This window comes from Chionomys nivalis, chromosome 2, assembly GCF_950005125.1.
Source record: "Chionomys nivalis chromosome 2, mChiNiv1.1, whole genome shotgun sequence".
Taxonomy (NCBI): Eukaryota; Metazoa; Chordata; class Mammalia; order Rodentia; family Cricetidae; genus Chionomys; species Chionomys nivalis.
In genome coordinates, this window is record NC_080087.1 from 79550152 (window position 1) to 79570252 (window position 20101).

The following is a 20101-nucleotide window of genomic DNA, read 5'->3' on the forward strand; positions in this document are numbered from 1 at the left end:
TTGTTTTTTGAGACAGAGTTTCCTTGCTATCCTGGAATTCACTCTGTAGACCAGGCTGGTCTCAGACTCAGAGATCCCCCTGCCTCTGCCTCCTAAGTGTACCACCACTGCCCAGCTGAGATATGTTTCTTTAAAATTCAGTTCATGGACTTCTTAACTGACGGATCATCTTGTGGGAAGAATCAAAAAGTGAGGCACTAATTCTGAGGAGTTTTGTTTATTTGTATTTTTGTTTTGTTTTTTGAGACAGGTCTCCTGAAGCCTAGGCTGTACTTGAACTTGTTATGTAGCCTTGGATGGATGACCTTCAACTTCTAATCTGTGTGTTTTCACTTTCTGAGTCCTGGGGTCATAGGTGTGAGCCACCACACTGGATTTATGAGGTACCGGGGTTTGAACCCAGAGCTTGTGAGTGCCAGGCAAGCACTCTACCACCTGAGTTGTACTCCCAAGTGCTAACTCTCATTCCCAGCCTTTTCATTTCGTTCTGTTTGTTTGTTAAGGACTTGTTTTTATTTATTTATTATGTGTGCAGTGTTTTGCCTTCATGCATGCCTGCACACCAGAAAGGGGCACTAGATTCCATTATACAGGGTTGTGAGCCAGTACCTGGTTGCTGGGAATTGAACTCAGGACCTCAGGAAGAGCAGTCATCTCTCCAGCCCAGCCCTTTTGTTTTATACACACACAGATACCATTCCTGGGAATAACGGTGGTGATTTCTGGTTTTCTCATTATAAATTGAGCTTTTGGAACAAGCACGTGCACAGAAAGTGTGTAGGTCAACCCACGACGAAGAGACTGAAGTATATGGCATACTCCTTGTGAACCTCGCTTTAACCAACGTAGCGTGAGAGGGCACACTGGTCCAAGACTCCCACCGTCATATAACCACCTGGCACACGGTTAGTGTCAGAAGGGCCCTTGCGGACCAGTTATCCCCACCCTGTGTGCACGCCCTGCTTCTGCAGGTCCCTTGCTGCAAGGACTAGGATGCTTGATGGCTGCCCTTACCTGTGCTGTGAGCTGGATGGGTTGGGACAAGGTGAGCTGTGGGGTCCCTGGGGGCTGGCTGGCAGGCTGAGATGGTGGCAGGTCACCTCCCCCAGAGGAGGCTGGGGGCTGCGAGGCGGAGGAGGAGGCAGAAGAGGAGGCAGAGGAGGTGGAGGAGGCAGCGGCTGCAGCGGCAGCGGCGTTGGCGGCGGCGGCACTGGACTGCTGCACGGCAGCAGCCAGCAGCTGGGCCTGGGCTTGCTGAAGGAGCAGCTGCTGCTGAGCAGGCATCAGCGCAGTGAGCTGCATGCCGGTGGTGGAGCAGGCAGAGAGCAGGGCAGCAGCAGGGGGGCAGAGAAGACAGAAAGGGGTTAGTATTCGAGTCAAGTCGTTAGGAGACACATCTTTCACCGGACAGAGGAGGAGAAGAGGCAAGTGTGAGAGAGTGCCTGTGGCCTCGGTGAGACTCGTCACCTGCATGGCCTGTGGCCGATGGGGAGGTTTATGCCTTCTGCTGGGGTCCTCCGCCAAATACTTACCCCAGCTAGCTGGCTGCCTGTCAACATGAGTTGGGCCTGGGGCAGATGAGGCTGAGTCGGCTGGGGGGGCGGGGGTGCTGCCTGGGCTGAGTCACCACTGGGGTCTTCAGCCTTGATCTGGGGAGGAGAGAGGCAGGGTCCGGGACCCCAGAATGTTAAGTGGAGGCCAGAGAGAATGCCCACCTGTGAATCAAAAAGAGGGTATGCGAGTGGCCGTGGCAGTCTTGGGCTGGCACGGGGAGTGGGCAAGAGCAGTGGCAAGGCCGTGGCTTGAGACCTCTGGTCACTTCTCTGGCCTCAGTGTTCTCTCCCTGTAGGAGAGGCCACCTTTGGAAACCACCTTCTTCCTCCCAGGACTCAGTTTCCCCACCTATAAAATAGGAAATGTTGACACTAGGAGCCTAGAGAGGTCTCCAGACTTGCACACGCCCCTTGCTTCAGCTTGGGGTATTAACTCTTCTGTTAATTGTTGGTTTTGCTTTTTGTTTTTTGAGACAGTGTCTCACTATGTAGCTCTGGCTGTCTGAACTTGTGTAGACCATGCTGGCCTGGAATTTATGGCGATTCGCATGTCTCTTCTTCCTGAGTGTTGGAATTAAATGTGTGCACTACCACACCCAGCTAAGGCTACAGTTGTTATTTGTCCACTGGAATAAAACTTTAGTGAACAGGCTGGAGAGATGGCTCAGTGGTTAAGAGCACTGGCTGCTCTTCCAGGAAACCAAATTTGGTTCCCAGCACCCACACAGCAGCTCAACCATGGATCAGTAACTCAAGTTCTGGGCTGTCTGGCACCTCTTCTGGCCCTTGTGGGCACCAAGCATGTATACATGCACATGGTGCACAGACATACATGCAAACTCTCATAAACATAAAATAAAATTAAACTTTTGTTGTTGTTGTTGTAAAGATGGGTCTGTGTGTTTAAAAAAAAAAATCTCCAAAGACTGGGCATGGTGGTACACACCTGTAATCCAGGCACTTCAGGAGGGGGCAGAGGCAGGTAGACTGCTGTGAGTGCCATGCCAACCAGGGTTGTATATATATTCAGGAATGAATAGATAGATAGATGGATGGCTAGACAGACAGACAGATATAACAACAACAAATGAAAAAAGCCATGAATTTGAAAATGAATGAGGGGGATATGGGAAAGTGTGGAGAAACCCAAGGGAAGGGAGAAACGATGTAACTGTATTATAATATCACAGATAAGCCAGGCGGTGGTGGCGCACGCCTTTAATCTCAGCACTCAGGAGGCAGGGGCAGGTGGATCTCTGAGTTTGAGGCCAGCCTGGTCTACAGAGCAAGTTCCAGGACAGCCAGGGCTACACAAAGAAACCCTCTCTCAACAAACCTAATAAATAAATAAATAAATAAATAAATAAATAAATAAATAAATAAATAAATAATCTTTATTCTGGAGAAAAAAACAAAACAGTAAAACCTTACCAGCTGGAATGGGTATGGTGTGAGTCCTTGCAATCCTAGCATTGGGGAGCTGAGGCAGGGGGATTGTGCGTTTGAGGATCAGCCTGTGCTACATTTTAATACCCTAGCTCCCCAAATAAACAGCTTGGTACTTCACAAACCCATCTGATTGTGGGGACAAGCAGACGATACCATGGGGGATAAGGGCAAGAGTGGGCGGGGCAAGCAGAGAGACTAAGCAGAAAGCCCCATTTACCCAGGCTGCTCTTACTAGTCACGCACTTCAGAGAGTAAAACGCGGCCATGGTAGAGACAGTAACGCCTGTGGATGAGCCAGAGGCAGCTCTGGCTTCTCCATCTCACTCATCATGATGCGGATATCGAACAGGCCAAGGTCAAGCCATCCTTGACTTCTTCCTCTCAGGGCCACTGACTGAAAGGTGCCCGCTGAGGGTGTGTGGGAGTGTTTGGGAATTGGCCAGTGTGATGGATAACATATCTTCCTGACCAGACTGGATATTAGGGACCATCTTTCAGCTCAGCATCTCATTTTGCACAAGGAGATGGGGGAGAGTTTGAGATGACTCATGTAGCTGACACAGCAGGTTGACAGACTGACATTGCGCATGTGGAGAGAGATGAGCAGGCGCACAGAGGCTTGGGAAAGGTCGAATGGCAAATCCTGACGTCTCAGATTATTGGACAGAAGTGTCACAAGTTTTAGGTATAATAGGATGAGGCAAGCTGGGCGGTGGTGGCGCACGCCTTTAATCCCAGCACTTGGGAGGCAGAGGCAGGCGGATCTCTGTGAGTTCGAGACCAGCCTGGTCTACAAGAGCTAGTTCCAGGACAGGCTCCAACACCACAGAGAAACCCTGTCTTGAAAAACCAAAAAAAAAAAAAAAAAAAAAAAAAAAAGGATGAGGCAGGAAATGACACTATTAGAAGTTGGAGATATGAGCCAGGTGGTGGTGGCGCACACCTTTAATTCCAGCACTCAGGAGGCAAAAGCAGGCAGATCTCTGTGAGTTCGAGGCCAGCCTGGTCCAGAGAGTGAGTTCCAGGACAGCTAGGACTACATACTTCTTCGGAAAAAAAAAAAAAAAAAAGAAGTTGGAGATGTGGACTTTTTTCCTGGAAAGTACATTAAAGCATCTCATGGCTAGCTGTAATCAACTTTAAAAAAATATTTGTTTTATTTCTGTGTGTAGGTGTGCACATGATAGAATGCACATGTGCAATTTAAAATTCTCTCCTTTCCTCATGCGGGTTCCAGGGATTGAACTCAGGTCATTAGGCTTAGCAGCCAGCGCCTTTACCCGCTGAACCATCTCATACCACCTTCCATTAAATTGCTTACAAAAAACAGCCAGGTGGTGGTAGTGCATATCTTTAATCCCAGTACTTGGGAGCCAGAGACAAGCAGATCTCTGTGAGTTCAAGGCCAGCCTGGTCTACAGAGCGAGTTCCAGGACAGGATCCCAAGTTACAAAGAAACACTGTCTCAAAAAACAAATAAATAAATAAAAATAAAAACCCCAAGGTTTTATTACATTATGTATGTGGTTGCTGAGAAGTGAACTCGGGACCTCTGGAAGAGCAGCCAGTGTGCTCTTAACCCCTGAGCCATTTCTCCAGCCTAGCTTTTATTTTTGACGCAGGTCTCAGGTAGCCCAGGCTGCTCTCAAATTCTCTAGGTAGTGAAGGATAACCTTGAACTTCTGATAGTCCTGCCTCTACCGCCAATGCCAGGTTTATGGAATTTTTGGGGATCAAACCCGGGATCATCGTGCATGCTAGACAGGCACTTGGCCAGCGGAGCCACATCCTTGGCGCACTGTTCTGTTTTGAGACATGGCCTTGCTGAGTTGTCCTGACTAGCCTGGAACTTACTATTGCAAACTAGTTTGGCCTCCAGAGAGCTGGCATTGAATGCCCATCACAGCTCTTGACCCGGATGACAGTTTGAGCATCTCACCAATGCTGGCTAATCTTCCCTTTCAGCCAGTGGAGAAGAGGCCCTGGGGTAAGACCCTTCAGCACATAAGGGACTCTTGGTAGAATTTAATAATCATTGTATTTATTTCCATGGTAAGTGATTCTGGTTTTCCATTCATGAAATTTCCATTTAAAACCCATTTATTCAAGCTGTTGAAAAACGAAGCCGTTCATGAGTTGGTAATTGTCGAAACTGATTGATGGGTTCCTGGGGGTTGGTATTTTCATTACACGCTTCTATTTTTGTATCACATTTTCCATAATAAAATGTTTTTCAAAATTGAGCCACTTAACAAATTATTATGTAAATAATAATCCACAGCGGTGCATAGATACGTCAGGGATGGGAGCACGTGGGATCGCTGCAGCTGGGGAAACTCCAGGGCAGAGGAGGGGAGAGAGGTGGAGACACAGGCCAGGGTCAGGGAAGCCGGGTAAAGTGTGGAAGAAGTTCCAGCACGGGGAAGGGGAGGAAGACCCTTCACTGCCTCTCACTGGCTTCCCAAAGAAAGCTGCTGATGGGAACAGAAGAAACGGCAAAGATGGACGGGCACACACTGCTGGGGCTGAAGCAAACACTAAGCCTGAGGTCAGATCAAGAGTTGGGGAGCCCTTCTGACCCTGGCCCTGAACCCCGGCCCTGGGTTTAAGTACAGACAGAGTACAAAAGACATTTGCTCACAATGCAGTTTATCCTCCCAGCACTGGGGACAGAGCAGACATGGGAAGGACCTCAGAGGCCACCCAATCTCCAGTTTGACTGCTCTCCCCTCCCCCAGTGTTAGAGAAGGGGAAACTAAGAAGCCCAGAGAGGGGAAGTGACTTTCCCATGGTCACAGAGCAAGGCTGCAGGGTTGGGTGAGAAGCAAGTCTGAGCTTCACCTCATCCTCAGCCACCTCTGGCCAGGGCTCTGTCCATGCCCCCACATTCTTGCTTCTCCTTTTAGGCATCTGAACCTGTTCTGTGGTCCTTACCACCATCAGGCTAAATGGAGCCTGGGCGTCCCTAAGTCCCACAGTGCCTAGCACAGAGGCTGTCCTCTCCATCACCCTGCCCTTCATCCCATGGCTGTCCTCACTGGGTCTGCCAACTTCTCTTAACTTGTTCCTGCTCTCTGTGTGTATGTGTGATGGGGTACAGGGGTGCTTCAGGCCCCTTTGGCCAGGGAAGTCGGGATGGGGGAGGAGCCTTGGCTTCCTGTTGTTATCACCCTGGGGCTCTGGGGGGGATTTCCCTGGCCACCCCCACCCCCTAGGGAAGGGGAAGGAGACTGGGTGAGTCACAAGCCTGGGGCAGGAACCCAAGGGTGAGAAGGGGCAGGAGGAACCTTGTCACTGGGTCCCCTTGCAGGACCTGGGTCCATGGCAGACATGCTGAAGATCTCCTTCCTCCCACATACCACCCCCTTCCTGGGATGGTCTCACGGGTGCTTACCTTGGTGCTGGGGCCAGTTGGGGACACAGAGAATGGGGAAGCCTTATTCTGGGGGTTCTGTGAAGAGAGAGTTGCAGCAAGGAGATGAGAATGGTGTCGTGAAAAGTCCTGGACACGTGCCCCCACTAACCACTGCTCTGTCCCTCCCTTCCCGCCCTCTAGGCATCTGAGTCATCCTGACCTGATGGTTAATGTCGGGTCCATTTCTTTCAGTGTCTGTAAAGGGAAAGAGAGCATGTTGCCAACCGTCCCTGCGCACCTGCCCACTTCCCTGCCTCTGCCCGTCCCCTCACCTGTGTGCTCTGATGGGGAGTCCAGACTTTGCTTCTCGGCCTCCAGGGGCTTAGACATTCTTATTTCTGGGAACAGAGAAGAAATGAAAACGGAGGGAAGGGAGAGGAAGCCAGGAGTCCCTCCTCCTGCCAACTCCCACCCCCTCTAGTCTTTCCCACTCCTACCCCTGGCACTTCGAAGGATCTTTCAGAGAGTTCTGGGCCTCTGCCTTCCCCTGGAAAGACAGGAGGTGTCACCTGCTGTGAGGCACCAGGGCGGGGTGGAATATGGTCACAAGAAGGCACCAGCTGTCTGGGAGGAGCCGATGAGGTTCCATAGAGGAGCCAGTACAACCTCTGGCCTCCTCCCCAGGCAGGTGGCCGAGGCTCTGGTCCTGCCATACTGGGTTTTGAGTGAGACATGTTTTCCACTGTGAATAGGGCAAGTGAGCTGTGATGGGGTTGCCGGAACCCCAAAGTGGGGAGCTGTCAGATCTCAGGGTGTGATTCAGCCGTCCTCTGACCCACCACTTTCCCTGTCCCCAGGTCCCCACATAACTCCCACTGGCCTTCCGTCTCTCATGAGGTAAGCCTGGCAGCCCCACCCTTCTCCTCTCCAACCCCAGTGCCATCCACCTCTGCACTGACCCTGGTCTTCAAAGCCATCCTAGATTTTATGGTTCCCACAGTCTTGAATGCCAGCTGTGCTCTCAAATCGATGTGCACTCTATAGTTTGTAGAACCCAAGGAAGGTGGCAGGTAGTGAGTCAGGCACCAGAGAGTCCTCACAGTGCTGACACCTGTCATCAAATGTCTGCCACCACCCAGCGCAGAGCCAAGCAGGGACTAAGATTCTCCATTTCACGTGGAGGAAGCTGAGGCTCCGAGGGCTTTCACACTAAACCCAACTCTACTACATCAGCAACATGGGTATCCTGATTGCACCCCGGTGTTCCTGAATCCAGGGCCCTTGCTTCCAATCTGTGTTAACAGTCCTCGGGCCTTCCAGAGTTCAAAACCTGTGCCCACCGTGGTACCGACTCCGACCCTGCCCAGGCCTGGGCTGGAGCAAGAGCTGGGTTTCAGCCCCACCCGTTCTCAGTTCCCTGAGCCCCAACCCATACTCAGATAAGTCCTTTGTATGACCTTGACTCTCAATGGTCTCAGACCTTACTCACGGCACCTCTCCTCAATTACCCCAAAGCCCTACCGAAATCACATAGTCCCTCCTATCTAATAAGGCCTCCAACTTCAGCATGCTCCACATCTCACACTCACAGACAGCAGGCTGAAGTGTAGAGAGGGGGACTCTGTACAAGTAATAATAATAATAATAATATTCTAGGAATTTTGTAATTGAGAATTACTTGAGATGAAACACAACTCACTCGTGTTTGAGATTCCTAATTCAAATCTGGGCTGAGGGGGCAAGAGATGGCTTGGAGGCAAAGATCGGGTACTGTTCTTCCAGGGGCTGGGAGTTCGGTTCCTAGCACCCACATCGGGTAGCTCACAAGTGCCTGCGACTCCAGCTCCAGTGGATGCAGAGTTTGTGAGCACACGCACACATACACAACTGGGAAAGAAAAAAGCCAAGTCGGGCACTGTGCATGTGTTGTGAGCACACGCACACATACACAACTGGGAAAGAAAAAAAAGCCAAGTCGGGCACTGTGCATGTGTTGTGAACACACGCACACATACACAACTGGGAAAGAAAAAAAAGCCAAGTCGGGCACTGTGCATGTGTTGTGAACACACGCACATATACACAACTGGGAAAGAAAAAAAAGCCAAGTCGGGCACTGTGCATGTGTTGTGAGCACATGCACATATACACAACTGGGAAAGAAAAAAAAGCCAAGTCGGGCACTGTGCATGTGTTGCTGGTGTGAGTGTGAACACTACAAGCACCCCCTGTGACCCAGTACGTCCACTTCTGGGTAGCCGGTGAGCAGAGGATGCTCTGAGCATTAGCTCAGGGGTAGAGTGCTCGCCTAGCATGCTCAGGACCCTGGGATCCATCCCCAGCAAAACCACACAAACACACACACAAAGAAAGAAGAAATTGCCAACAAAGACCCAGGCCCCAGTGTTCAGACTTTGCATCGTGGCTCCAAACTGGGGAAAACTCAAGTGCCTATCAGTGGACAGGATAACCAAAATGCGGTATGTCCGTACAATGAAGTACACTCCAGCAGTGAAAATGAACCAAGTCCGGCTTCAGACACACCATGGAGCGTTGCAGACTGAGTGGGAGTGGTCAAACACAAACAGACACAGCGGGAACTCTAATACTTAGAGCTTAAAACCCAGGTCATGGTGACCAAGGTTGGTCACCCCAGCATTTGAAAGGTTGAGGCAGGAGGATCGGATCAGGAACTCAAGGTCATCTACCTAGTAAGTTTGCAACTAGCCTGGGCTACAGGAGACCCTGTCTCAAAACAAACACTGGAACTGAGTGACAGCCCAGCAGATAAGAAGGACTTGCCAGGGCAGCCTGAGGACCTGCGACCTGCCACTGGGCAGCCTGACGACCTGCGACAGGGCAGCCTGAGGACCTGTGACCTGCAACAAGGCAGCCTGAGGACCTGCAAGAGGGCAGCCTGATGACCTGCGACCTGCAACAGGGCAGCCTGAAGACCTGCAACCTGCAACAAGGCAGCCTGAGGACCTGCAAGAGGGCAGCCTGATGACCTGCAAGAGGGCAGCCTGATGACCTGCAAGAGGGCAGCCTGAAGACCTGCAACCTGCAACAAGGCAGCCTGACGACCTGCGAGAGGGCAGCCTGAAGACCTGCAACACGGCAGCCTGAAGACTGCCTCCTGGAGAACTGACTCCTGGAAGCTGTCCTCTGGCGTTCACACACACACCTTACCACGGACTCCAGTAATCATAAACAATTTTTTAAAAATTCACAAAAACAGGCCAGGTGGTGGTGGAGCATGCCTTTAATCCCAGCACCACCGAAGAAGAAGCAGGCGGATCTCTGTAAGTTCAAGCACTGCCTGGTCTACAGAGTGGGTTCCAGGACAGTCAGGGTTACTCAGAGAAACCCCATCTCAAAAATCCAAAAACCAAAACAAAATTAAAAAAAACTCACAAAAACATAAAACAAACAAACAAAACACTGCTTAGGTCCCTCTAAGGCGGTGGTTCTCAAGTTTCCTAATGCCGAGACCCTGTAATACAGTTCCTCATGTTGTGGTGACCCCAACCATATTATTTTGTTGCTACTTTCTAACGGTAATTTTGCTACTGTTATGAATCATAATGTAAATGTCTGATATGCAGGCTATGTGGTATGTGACCCCTCCCGAAGGGTCATTCGACTCCCCAAAGGAATCCAGACCCACAGGCTGAGTACCACTGCCCTAGGCGCTTAGGCTCTGTGCCCAGGTGATCAAAGTCACATGGGTGAGCACCTCTGAGGAGCACTCACTGGGAAAGATTGAGGGAGCCAGCACGGCCTTCCTATGTCAGACCTCACCAAGCTGGCTTGCTTAAAATCTAAGCACTTAGTTGTGTTCTGTTTTGTTTTGTTTTTTTCAAAACAAGGTTTCTCTGTGTGGCCCAGAGCGGTCTTTAACTGGTCTCTATGTAGCCAAAGATCATTCTGCGCCCACCTTGGAAGCCTTGGGATTGCAGGGCACACTACCACACCCCGCTTACGTGGTGCCAAGAATGGATCCCAGGACTGTCTGCTAGGCAAGCTCTCTGTCAACTGTCCTCAGACCCTTGTCTGTTTGTTTGTTTCTTAGTTTTGAAGCAGGAGTTTTCTAGCCCAGGCTGGTCTCAAGCTCACAACAATCCTCCTGCCTCAGCTTCTGAAGTGCTGGAATGGCAAGGTGAACCACACCATGCCTGGCTTGTACATCATATTTCAATGAAGCTCAGAGAGGATAGACCCTGAGCTGGCATCTCAGGGGACTATCCTGGGCTTGCCTCTCAGTGGGACTATCCTGGACTGTCTCTCAGTGGGACTATCCTGGGCTGGTCTCTCAGTGGGACTATCCTGGGCTGGTCTCTCAGTGGGACTATCCTGGGCTGGTCTCTCAGTGGGACTATCCTGGGCTGGTCTCTCAGTGGGACGGTGCTTGCCTTTTGTGTGCATGGCCATTGGTGTGATCATTACCACCTCCAAAAATAAACAAATAAATAAATGAAGTGACTGGAGAGACTACTGGGTCAGTAAAATGCTCACTGTGCACACACAAAGGTCGAGTTCAGTCCTGAGCACCCACGTAAAAAGTTGGGTATGTGTCCTTAATTTCAGCACCGTAGGAAGGGAGCAAGACAGGGGGAACCCTAGGGCTAGTTGGTCAGCCAGTCCAGCTTAATCCACAAGGCCCAGGTCCCAGTGAGAGACCATCTCGGAAAAGTAAGTTAAGGAGCTGGCAAGATGGCTCAGGGGATAAACGTTCTTGCCACTAAGCCTGGGTTCAATTCCGGCACCCACACAGTGGAAGGAGAGAACGGACTCCCACAGGTTATCCTCTGAACTCCACATGCATGATGGCTTCTGTGCACCTACACACCCACACCTCAATAATGTGAAAAATAAGGAGGCCCCACTCCTGGGGACTGACACTTAGGTTTGACCTCTGGCCTCCATACAAACAGGCTCATATGTGTCTGTATAGTCACCCCATACATGCACACACATAATAGAAGCTAAAAACAAGCCACCACATGTTTCTATGAAGGCATAGCCTGGGAAGGGCAGGGGAGGATTGGGGAAGGAAGAGAAGGGCTAGGAAGGACTGGAGAGAGCTGGAGAGAGAAGGGGAGGGCTGGGGAGGGTAGGGAAGGGCTGAGAAGAACAGGGGAGGGCAGGGGAGGGCTGAAGGGTGCTGGGGAGGGTAGGGGAGAGCAGGGGTGCTTGGGAGAGCTGGAGAGGGATGGGGTGCTGGGGAGGGATGGAGAGGGCTGGGGGTTGGGAGGCTGGGGAGAGCTGGGGGTTGGGAGGCTGGGGAGGGTAGGGGGTTGGGGAAGGAAGGGTGGGGGGGGCTAGGAGAGGGGAAGACAGGAGACTGAGGAGGGCTGGAGAGGGGCATAGGTGCTAAGACACTGACTGGCTGCCAATTAGTGATGCACAGAGATGAAGCAGGAGTCCTGCAGTGATGAGGGCTAGTCCTAACTCACCTGACCTCAGCCCTTCTCCAGGAAGTGTCTATCCCTCCCTGGGTCCAGAATCCTACCCCTTGTAGCATCCCTGAAACACAACACTCCCTCCATTGCCACTTCCTATGCCTGATTCAATAGCCTTCCATCTAGCTCCTCCTCGTCAAGAAATATCCGGGTCCCCTAGCCTGGCCCTCAGGGTCTGGCCACCACCTTCGAGGTGGTGGCCAGACACACATCACCCCATCACACCACCCCATCACACATCGAGTCCCTCACTGCTCTTCAACACAGAGAGCATCTCGCCCTGCTTAAGGAATCCGCCTGACAGGGACCACAGTCGGCAGGTTCTGTGACTCCCACCTGCCAAATGCCTCCACTGCCCAGAATGGGGAAGCCTCTGACCTTGACACCCCAGAAGTTCCATGCATGTCCCTGCCCTCTGCTGTGAGGTAAGTCCCCCCACCCCCAAAGCCACATATCTGGTCTACTTTGAATGAAACTGTATTTGGAGATAGGACTTCTTTTATTTTTCTTTCTTTCTTTCTTTCTTTCTTTCTTTCTTTCTTTTTTTTTTTTGACACTGTTCTTCTGTGTAGCCCTAGCTGTCCTGGAACTAGCTCTGTAGACCAAGCTGGCCTCAAACTCAGAGATCCACCTGCCTCTGCTTCCTGAGTGCTTGGATTAAAGGAGTGCATTACCACTGCCTGGCCAAAGGTTTTTTGTTTTTTAAGACCAGAATCTTTAAAAAAAAACTTTTTTTCATTTCAAAATGTTCAATTTTATTCACGAGTACACATATGTGCTATTGCAGGTGAGTGGAGCTCAGAGGACAACTTGCAGGAGGAGTTGGTTCTCTCCTTCCACCATGTGGAAGTTCCAGGGATTGAACTCGGGTCCTTAGGCTTGCCTCCCACCCATCTTGCTGACCCTAATTTTTTTTTTTCTTGAGTCAGGGTGTCATGTAGCCCAGGCTAACTCTGAACTCACTATGTAGACAAGAGTGATTTTTAGCTTCTGACTCCCCTGCTCCCAGCACCTCCTGAGTGCTGGGATCATCTGCACCAACACACTTTAGGAGGGGCTGAGGATTGAACTCAGGGCTTCACGCCTGCTAGGCAAGCACTCTACCCACAAGCTACATCTCCAACCACGGGCTCACTGGGTAGCCCCAGATAGCTTCAAACTCACAGTCCTCCTGCATGATCTCCCTCAGTTCTGGGATTACAGGTATACACCACATCGGATTTGAAAAGCAGGGTCTTAAATGAAATAAGGTAAAGCAAAATCATTATCTAAGCTGACCACTGTTGTTTATAAGAGGAGGAATACGGCCTGCAACCTCAGCACCAAGAAAGCTAAGACAGGAGGATTCTGGGAGTTTCAAAGGGGGGGGCAGAGACACATACAGAGGGAAGACCATGCAGAGCCATTAAGAGAACACAGTCACCTGCAAGCCACAGACACTGGCCACCAAAACCCCATCTCAGATCTGTAGCCCCCAGCATTACAGAACATATCAGGGTCTCTTCAGCCACCTGCTCCGTGACACTTTCTTAACACAATCCAAGCACCCATGGTTCTTCCCCTCGGGCTGTACCGGAGTCCCAGGACTATGGCATCTTGTCCAGGCCCCTCTCTCATAGACCAGCCCAGAGCCAGGTCCTGACTGTCTGCTGTGGGCCCTTTCCTTACAAGCTCAATATTTCTTCCTGGTCCCTGTCTCACCTCCCCTGAAGCCTCACCGCACACCAGTCTCTCTGCGTGGAGCAACGACCCGACCCCCACTCTGCCCGCCTGCCGCCACATTCATGCTTCAGGATCTAGCACAGGGTGTCCTCCGAAGCCACCAGCCTGATGGTCCTGGCTGGGAGATGAGAGCCTCTCCCGGTTGTCTGCGCCCCAGTTCCCTCTGCACCGTCATCTCCATCACCATCCAGAGGCTGCAGCCTTCTGGGCCCCATGTGTCTCTCTCGTCAGTCTGGGGACACCCCCGGAGCAGGTCTGGTTTTATCTTGGGGTCATCATAGCTGATGGTGACCCCAGGTCCTGAGCCCCATCCTCCAGACCTTTCTCTCTGCTCCCCACTCCTGGGACCCTTCCCTCCTCTTCTCTTTGAGCCTCTGCCTAGGGTCACCTTGTCTGTACAGCCTTCCCTGGCCCTCTACGTAGTCAGTGTCTCTCTCCTCTCGGCTTACCCCACTATGCTCCCCATTATACCTTGTCCACCTAAGGAAGTGACCCTGATTCTACCCTTGGAGGGGATGGTAGCTAGGGATAAAACATAGTCTGTGGGAAAACACCACTACCATTCTGGTTTTCTTGTTCTTTCTAAAGTTTCAAACCATGACCCAGCATTCCACACCTGTCAAGAGAAGGGCCAACTTATTCTATGGAGGGTAAACATGGTTCCACTGACAGATGGACCAATTCAACTGAAGTCCTCAACAACACTAGGCAGGGGTTCTACCACTGAGCCACACCCCAGCTCTCACTGGGGGATTCTAGGCAGGGGCTCTACCACTGAGCAACATCCCCAGCCCCTCACTGGAGGATTCTAGGCAGGGGCTCTACCACTGAGCTATGGTCACAGTTCTTCCCTTTGGAGACAGGGTCTCACGTAGCAAAGGCTGGCCTCAAAACTCAGTCTCAAAGATGACCTTGGACTCTGGGTTCCCTGCCTCCACTCTGAGTGCTGGGCATGCACCAGTGTCTGGTATATGTGGGGCTGGGGTTCAAACGCATGCTAGGCAAGCACCCTGCCAACTAAAGTACATCCTTGGCTCTGATTTTCACTTTTTTACCAGACAGGGTCTTGATAATTTGTCCAGGCCGGTCTTGAACTTGCAATCCTCTTGCCTCAGCCTCCCAGGGAGCTTGGATTATGGCCTGTGCCACTGGTCCTAGCCTGTTTGTGCTGGGCATTGTTGTAGGTCTAGCCCTGTCCTGGAACTCACTATGTAGACTAGGCTGGTCTCAAATTCAGCATTCCTCTTCTATCAACCTGCCAAGCACTGAGAAACAAATGAACCCGCACATGGAGAGAGCTCCATTTTCACCATCAGCCACCTCAGGCTCCGCCTCAGCTCTGGTCCAGGCAGGAATGTCCTAATCCCTGCCCCCACTCTACTGCAGTCTGCTGCCATTGTCACCCAGACTTCAGACTCAGAGGCACCTAGGGTGACCTGAGCCTCCAGATCTATTTTCTTAATATATACACACGCTCATGTGTGAGTGTGTGCATGCGTGTGCTGTGAGGACTAGAACCCAGAGTATTCTCAGCAAGCGCTCTACCACCGAACCACACCCCCAGTACTGGCATGGAGATTTTTATAGTTCCCCCAATTTCAGGGTGCTCTAGAACCATGGCACCTCCTGGAGTCTCAATCACATGGAAAAGTTATGAGGCTATTTATGGTTGCCCCTCCCTGTCATCCCAGGTCATGTGTGACTTTTTGCAGGAACTGGCAGGGAAAAGTACCAGGCTCTCTCGGGGTGCCTTGTCCCTTAAGTTCTACCACCCCCAGGCTGTCCAAGCTCTTAGTTCATCCTCACTTGCCCCAAATGGCCCAGGCCTGGGACCCTGGGTCCCTTCTGCCCTCCCCGGCCCTCCCTCCCTGACTTTCACTTCTCCTCTGCATTTCCCCCAGCCAGTTTTTAGCAGACTTAGGCTAGCTTCTCGTTAGTACTTACCGAAAATGGGGCTAAATATAGAGAGCCCAAGGACTGCCCCTCACCCTCCTGGCCCCATTGGCCTGTCCCCTGGGTCCTCTGCCTCCACAGCCTTCATCAAGTCTATGGCCCGGGAGCCCCCATAGGCAGGGTTGGGCGCTGCCGGGAACCTCTGTGGGCCCAGCTGGCCCACCTCACACCTCCCAGCCCTACAGCTGTCCCAGGTAACCTCAAGGGACTGAACACTTCTGTGCTGTCAGGAGGGATGGAGATTCAGGTAGCAGACACAACAGGCGGAGTGGCGCACAGCACAGTCACAGCCAGTGAGGCCAACCTCCCCACCCCTACACGGGTGTGTACAGACCCCAGAGAAGAGGGCACACCGAGGACACAAGCCTGCACAGCCTCAGTCTGGAACGGATGAATGAATGCATGGAAGGACCCTGGTGGACTTGGTTCGACACAACCCAAAACAAACCAAGCTTGGTTCTATCTATCATATCCTGTGATGCCAAAGCAGCCCTTCCTTAAGTTTGTAGATAGAGGAACTGGGGAAATAGTTCAGTGGGTGAAACACCTGCCATGCAAACATGAGGACCTGGGTTCAAGTCCCTAGGACCCTGTTTTCAAAAAGCAGGATGCAGTAATGCATGTTCTGCAATCCCAGTGTTTCAATGACAGGACAAAAGGTAAAAACTACCTAGGAGCCGACCAGCCAGCTAGCCTGTGGTAAAAACTACCTAGGAGCTGGCCGACCAGCTAGCCTGTGGTAAAGAAGAAAGAAGGCAAGGACCGACATCCTGAGGTGACCTCTGACCTCTACACAGACTTACCCACACTCACTTTTGCATGTGTGGTGCACACACACATATCCATGCACACCCACATACGCAAGACCTACAGGGAGATGCACGCTTAGACACGATACCACAGGCTGGAGTACAAAATGTCATCCAGACACATGTACACAGATGTGTGTTTACTCATATCCAGAGTGGTACACAGACACACGCACACTCGCAAATCCAGAGGTACAGACATATCTGATGTGCTCACGTCCAGAGTCAGAGCGCTCTGAGAGATAGCCAAGCAGACCCCTGAGATACTTCACAGATGGGGACAATGCAGTAAGTGGCCCGCCCAAGCCCACAGTGTATTAATCACATCCTGCCAATGTATTGATTCTTGTCAATATTACATGGTGAAAACCTGTAACAGCTCCTGGGTAGGACTTTTTCTTTCTTTTGCCCTTGATAAAAATCCCTAGTAAAGGGTACAATGTTTGGTCCATGCCCTAAAAGCTCTCGCTTGACCTCAGACAAGCACAAGTCAGTAGTGCAGTCAGGACACGTGTGCAGACAGTCTGGACCTTGTGTGTACACTGAACATGTATACAGCCACACAGTCACCTCATGTTGGTCTGTAATCTGCCTACCTTCACTGTTTATATCCTAGCTCAGACAACTCCTCCAGCAAGCCCTCCCTGCCACCATGATAGCTGAACTGGTTGTCTTCTGGCCTCTACTCTGCCTGCTTCCTTGTCCCGCCTTGACTGCCACAGGACTGTCCTTCCCATTGGACTTGGAGCTCCAGCAGGGCAGATCTAAAGCTGTCTCATACGTCTGTATTCCCAACACCAACACCCAACAGAGAACTGCCCAGTGGATGGAGGTGGTTGAAGGGGCCCAGCCCCACATACTGGTGGACATAGGAGGGACACACAGTAGCCAAGACTCACAACTGTGGTCACCCAGGAACTTGACACACTCAGCAGTAAGCAACCATGAAGCAGTGAGCCCTTGCCATGTCCCAGCACGGTGCCAGGTTCCCTGATGCTTCCCAGCACGCCACGGAGGCATGCTCAGTCTGGACCGAGATGTCCACCTTCTCCGAAATGAGTCACCAGCCACCCGTATGGTGCCTGTGCAGCAATGCACAAGCACAGAACACATGCACCATGGAGAAAACCAAAGAGGGGTGAGGCACCAGAGGGACAGGGTTAGTGTCATTTTGCACTGGGGAGACCAAGGAAGACTTTCATGAGGAAAGGACCACTGAGATGAACGAGATGGGGCAAGAGATCGTTGCTAAGGCCCATACACGGGATGCCACCCAGCAGCCTCCAACACTGGTTTATGCCCAAGCTACCCGAGAGTGATAAACACAGGGCTTGCAACACCACACCCACACGCACACATACACACACTTGCACACACCAGCTTGGAGGAGAATGGCACCACCCAAATGCAACAGTTTGACCTTTCCCATCCTGCTGCAGCTTCACCCAAGTTGCCCAAACCACCTGTTCCCCACAAGAAGTCCAGCTTCCAACACCTGACTCCCTCCCATCTTCAGTCCCCTCAGTAGGGAGACAGACTGGAAGCTCCCAGTGCCTATCGCAAAACAGCAGCAAAGGGGAGCTGAGGAGAGAGACCAGGGCAGGGAAGAAAGGGGCGTTCCTGAAGCGCTGGACACACAACCAAGGAGGACAGCCGAAGAGGAGGTGCAGGGAGGGTCTGCAGTGGTGGTCAGCAGAGCGGCCCCAAACATGCCGTCTGTCCTCCCCATCCATTAGAAGACATTAATCGCTTACCTGGAGCCCCCATGCTGGAGTGAACCATGCTGCCCGCCAGCCAGGGCTGGGGAACAACTGTGTCATCTCCCCGCCTTCTCTAGGGGCCAGCCCTCTCTGCCGGAAGTCACCCCAGGAGGAAACCACAGGGTCGGTCCGCCCCCTACGCAAGGGAAAATACCCTGGCCCACAGACCTACCCTAGTGGCCCAGTCGACCCCAAATCATGTGTGTTATTTGAGGGTGGGGGGTTATTGAGGTGGAAAGCGAGGGAACTGGAAGAATTGACTCTTCCAGGGTCCACACCAGGAGGTGTGTCTGTACAGTCCCCCTGTCCCCCAGCATGAGGGTGAACACATCTGGAACGGGGAGTGTGGGGCTGAGAGAAGTGAGGCCACACAATAGCCATGGCAAGCATAGTTCTGGGTTTATTCGCGGAGGCTTCTCTCAGTCCCTGACCTTGCACCTCCCACCTAACAGGTGTCACCTTACAGGCCAGTATTTTGTGCTTCGTTTCACAAACGGAATGACGGGATCAGAGAAGTGAACACTGCGTTTCTCAGGGACCCAGGGCCAAGAAGCAACAAAGCCAAAAAACAAAAAACAACAACAAAAAACCAGGATGCTACGGACCAACCAAGGCCAGCAAGCAACCTGTGCCACCGGTAAGACATCCGGGCCACCACTAGGAAGAAATAATGCCCATGGACAGTGGCAGTGAGGCAGAAGGGTCGAAGCCATTGCCAGAGACAGCTAGAAGTTTGTCAGAGGCTAAATGCGTGCACCCCCCGGCAGAGGAGCTGAACATGAGTCCGGAGGTTTCCTGTGGGGCCCTTCCCGCCGCTCGGCTCTCAGTCCTGCGGTTTTCTTGAAGCCCGCCAGAGGGCGGCAGCGTCCAGCCAATGGGCTGGAGGGCGGGGCCGGCTGCGGAGGAGGGAGCCCCGCCCTCCGCTCCCTCCCAGCCCGCATCCTCCCCCGCCCCGCACGCACACCTGCGAGGGTCACACAAAGGCGCACGACTCCCGGCACACGGTGGCGCAAACAAAGGCTAGACCGAGCCAACTGCCCCCTTCTTCATCTCAGCTCCCTGAGTCCGAGGTTGCTGAGCTGCCCTAGCGTCTCCCAAACAGTTCTCCTATCTACTAGGGCCAGCCAAGACACTCTACACCCCAAGTTGGAGGGTCCCCCAAACCACACGTACTCACGCAGAAGCCTGGATTCATTCTTCTACACACATACACACATTGAAGTATTTCTTCTCAGACCCCCAGCATTTTATACACACACACACACCAAGGTCCCTGCACCACACATACTCCTTACCACCTCACACAGACCCACAGGCACAGACTCATCTACACACACTGACAGCCCAGGTCTAGCCACATGTGCCCACATTACCATGTGCAGAGTCACGAGGGACACAAAGAACTACCAGAGTGTCCTCTGCCCCTAGCCTTATGCTCCTGGACACCCCAAGACCTGGCAGTGGGCCTGATGGGAGCGGATTCAGCTCTTATACTACACACGGAGGGGCAGTTTCTAGGCATCTACACTCTACAACATCCCATTATCGGAAAGGCCATTTCGGAGGACATCTGCAGACCCACAGCAGCCGGCTGCAGGACTTCTAGATGCGAGGGTCTTCCAGGAAGAACTCGGGGGCAGCAAGGTAGTGGATTCTTGTCTTGGAGCCTCATTCGCCCAGTAAGCTCCATTTTCGTTTAAGATTTATGTTTGGAGGGGCTTGAAATCAGAGTGATGGAGGTGCTTTAGGGCGTTTTGGAGGGATAAAACTCAGCTGCTACCCCTCCCCCACACCCCACCTTTTACCAGTTCAACATCATGCATGTCAGAAGCATAGATACGGGGCTAGGCCCCAGAAGGTGAGCAAGGAGAAGAAGGACCACCCATTTCCAGTGAGATATTCCTGGGTCTACAGGTGAGGCCAGGGTGCAAGGCCTCAATGGTCCCCCCTAAGGATAAATCCCACCCCTTTTATCTTCCAGGCTGAACATTGAGTCTGAACCTCTGGCCTATGCAGGGGATCCCGAAGAAGGGGCGAA

At 52.1% G+C, this 20101-nt stretch overlaps 1 protein-coding gene across 10 annotated transcripts in view; it reads right to left on the minus strand.

The window, feature by feature from the left end:
* The window catches only part of Pou2f2 (POU class 2 homeobox 2), a 40829-nt gene extending 22714 nt beyond the window's left edge, over nucleotides 1–18115 (minus strand). For 4 of the 10 annotated variants that reach the window (XM_057762413.1, XM_057762412.1, XM_057762418.1 and 1 more), the window contains exons 1-6: nucleotides 18058–18115; nucleotides 6690–6755; nucleotides 6578–6612; nucleotides 6397–6453; nucleotides 1533–1649; nucleotides 1015–1296 (exon numbers count right to left, since the gene is read on the minus strand). In XM_057762413.1, coding sequence (XP_057618396.1) covers nucleotides 1015–1296; nucleotides 1533–1649; nucleotides 6397–6453; nucleotides 6578–6612; nucleotides 6690–6755; nucleotides 18058–18085 — 585 coding nt within the window. In that variant the 5' untranslated portion in view covers nucleotides 18086–18115. The remainder of the gene's footprint in view (nucleotides 1–1014; nucleotides 1297–1532; nucleotides 1650–6396; nucleotides 6454–6577; nucleotides 6613–6689; nucleotides 6756–18057) is intronic. The other 6 variants (XM_057762415.1, XM_057762414.1, XM_057762420.1 and 3 more) reach the window with 2 other exon arrangements.
* Nucleotides 18116–20101: the final 1986 nt, after the last annotated feature.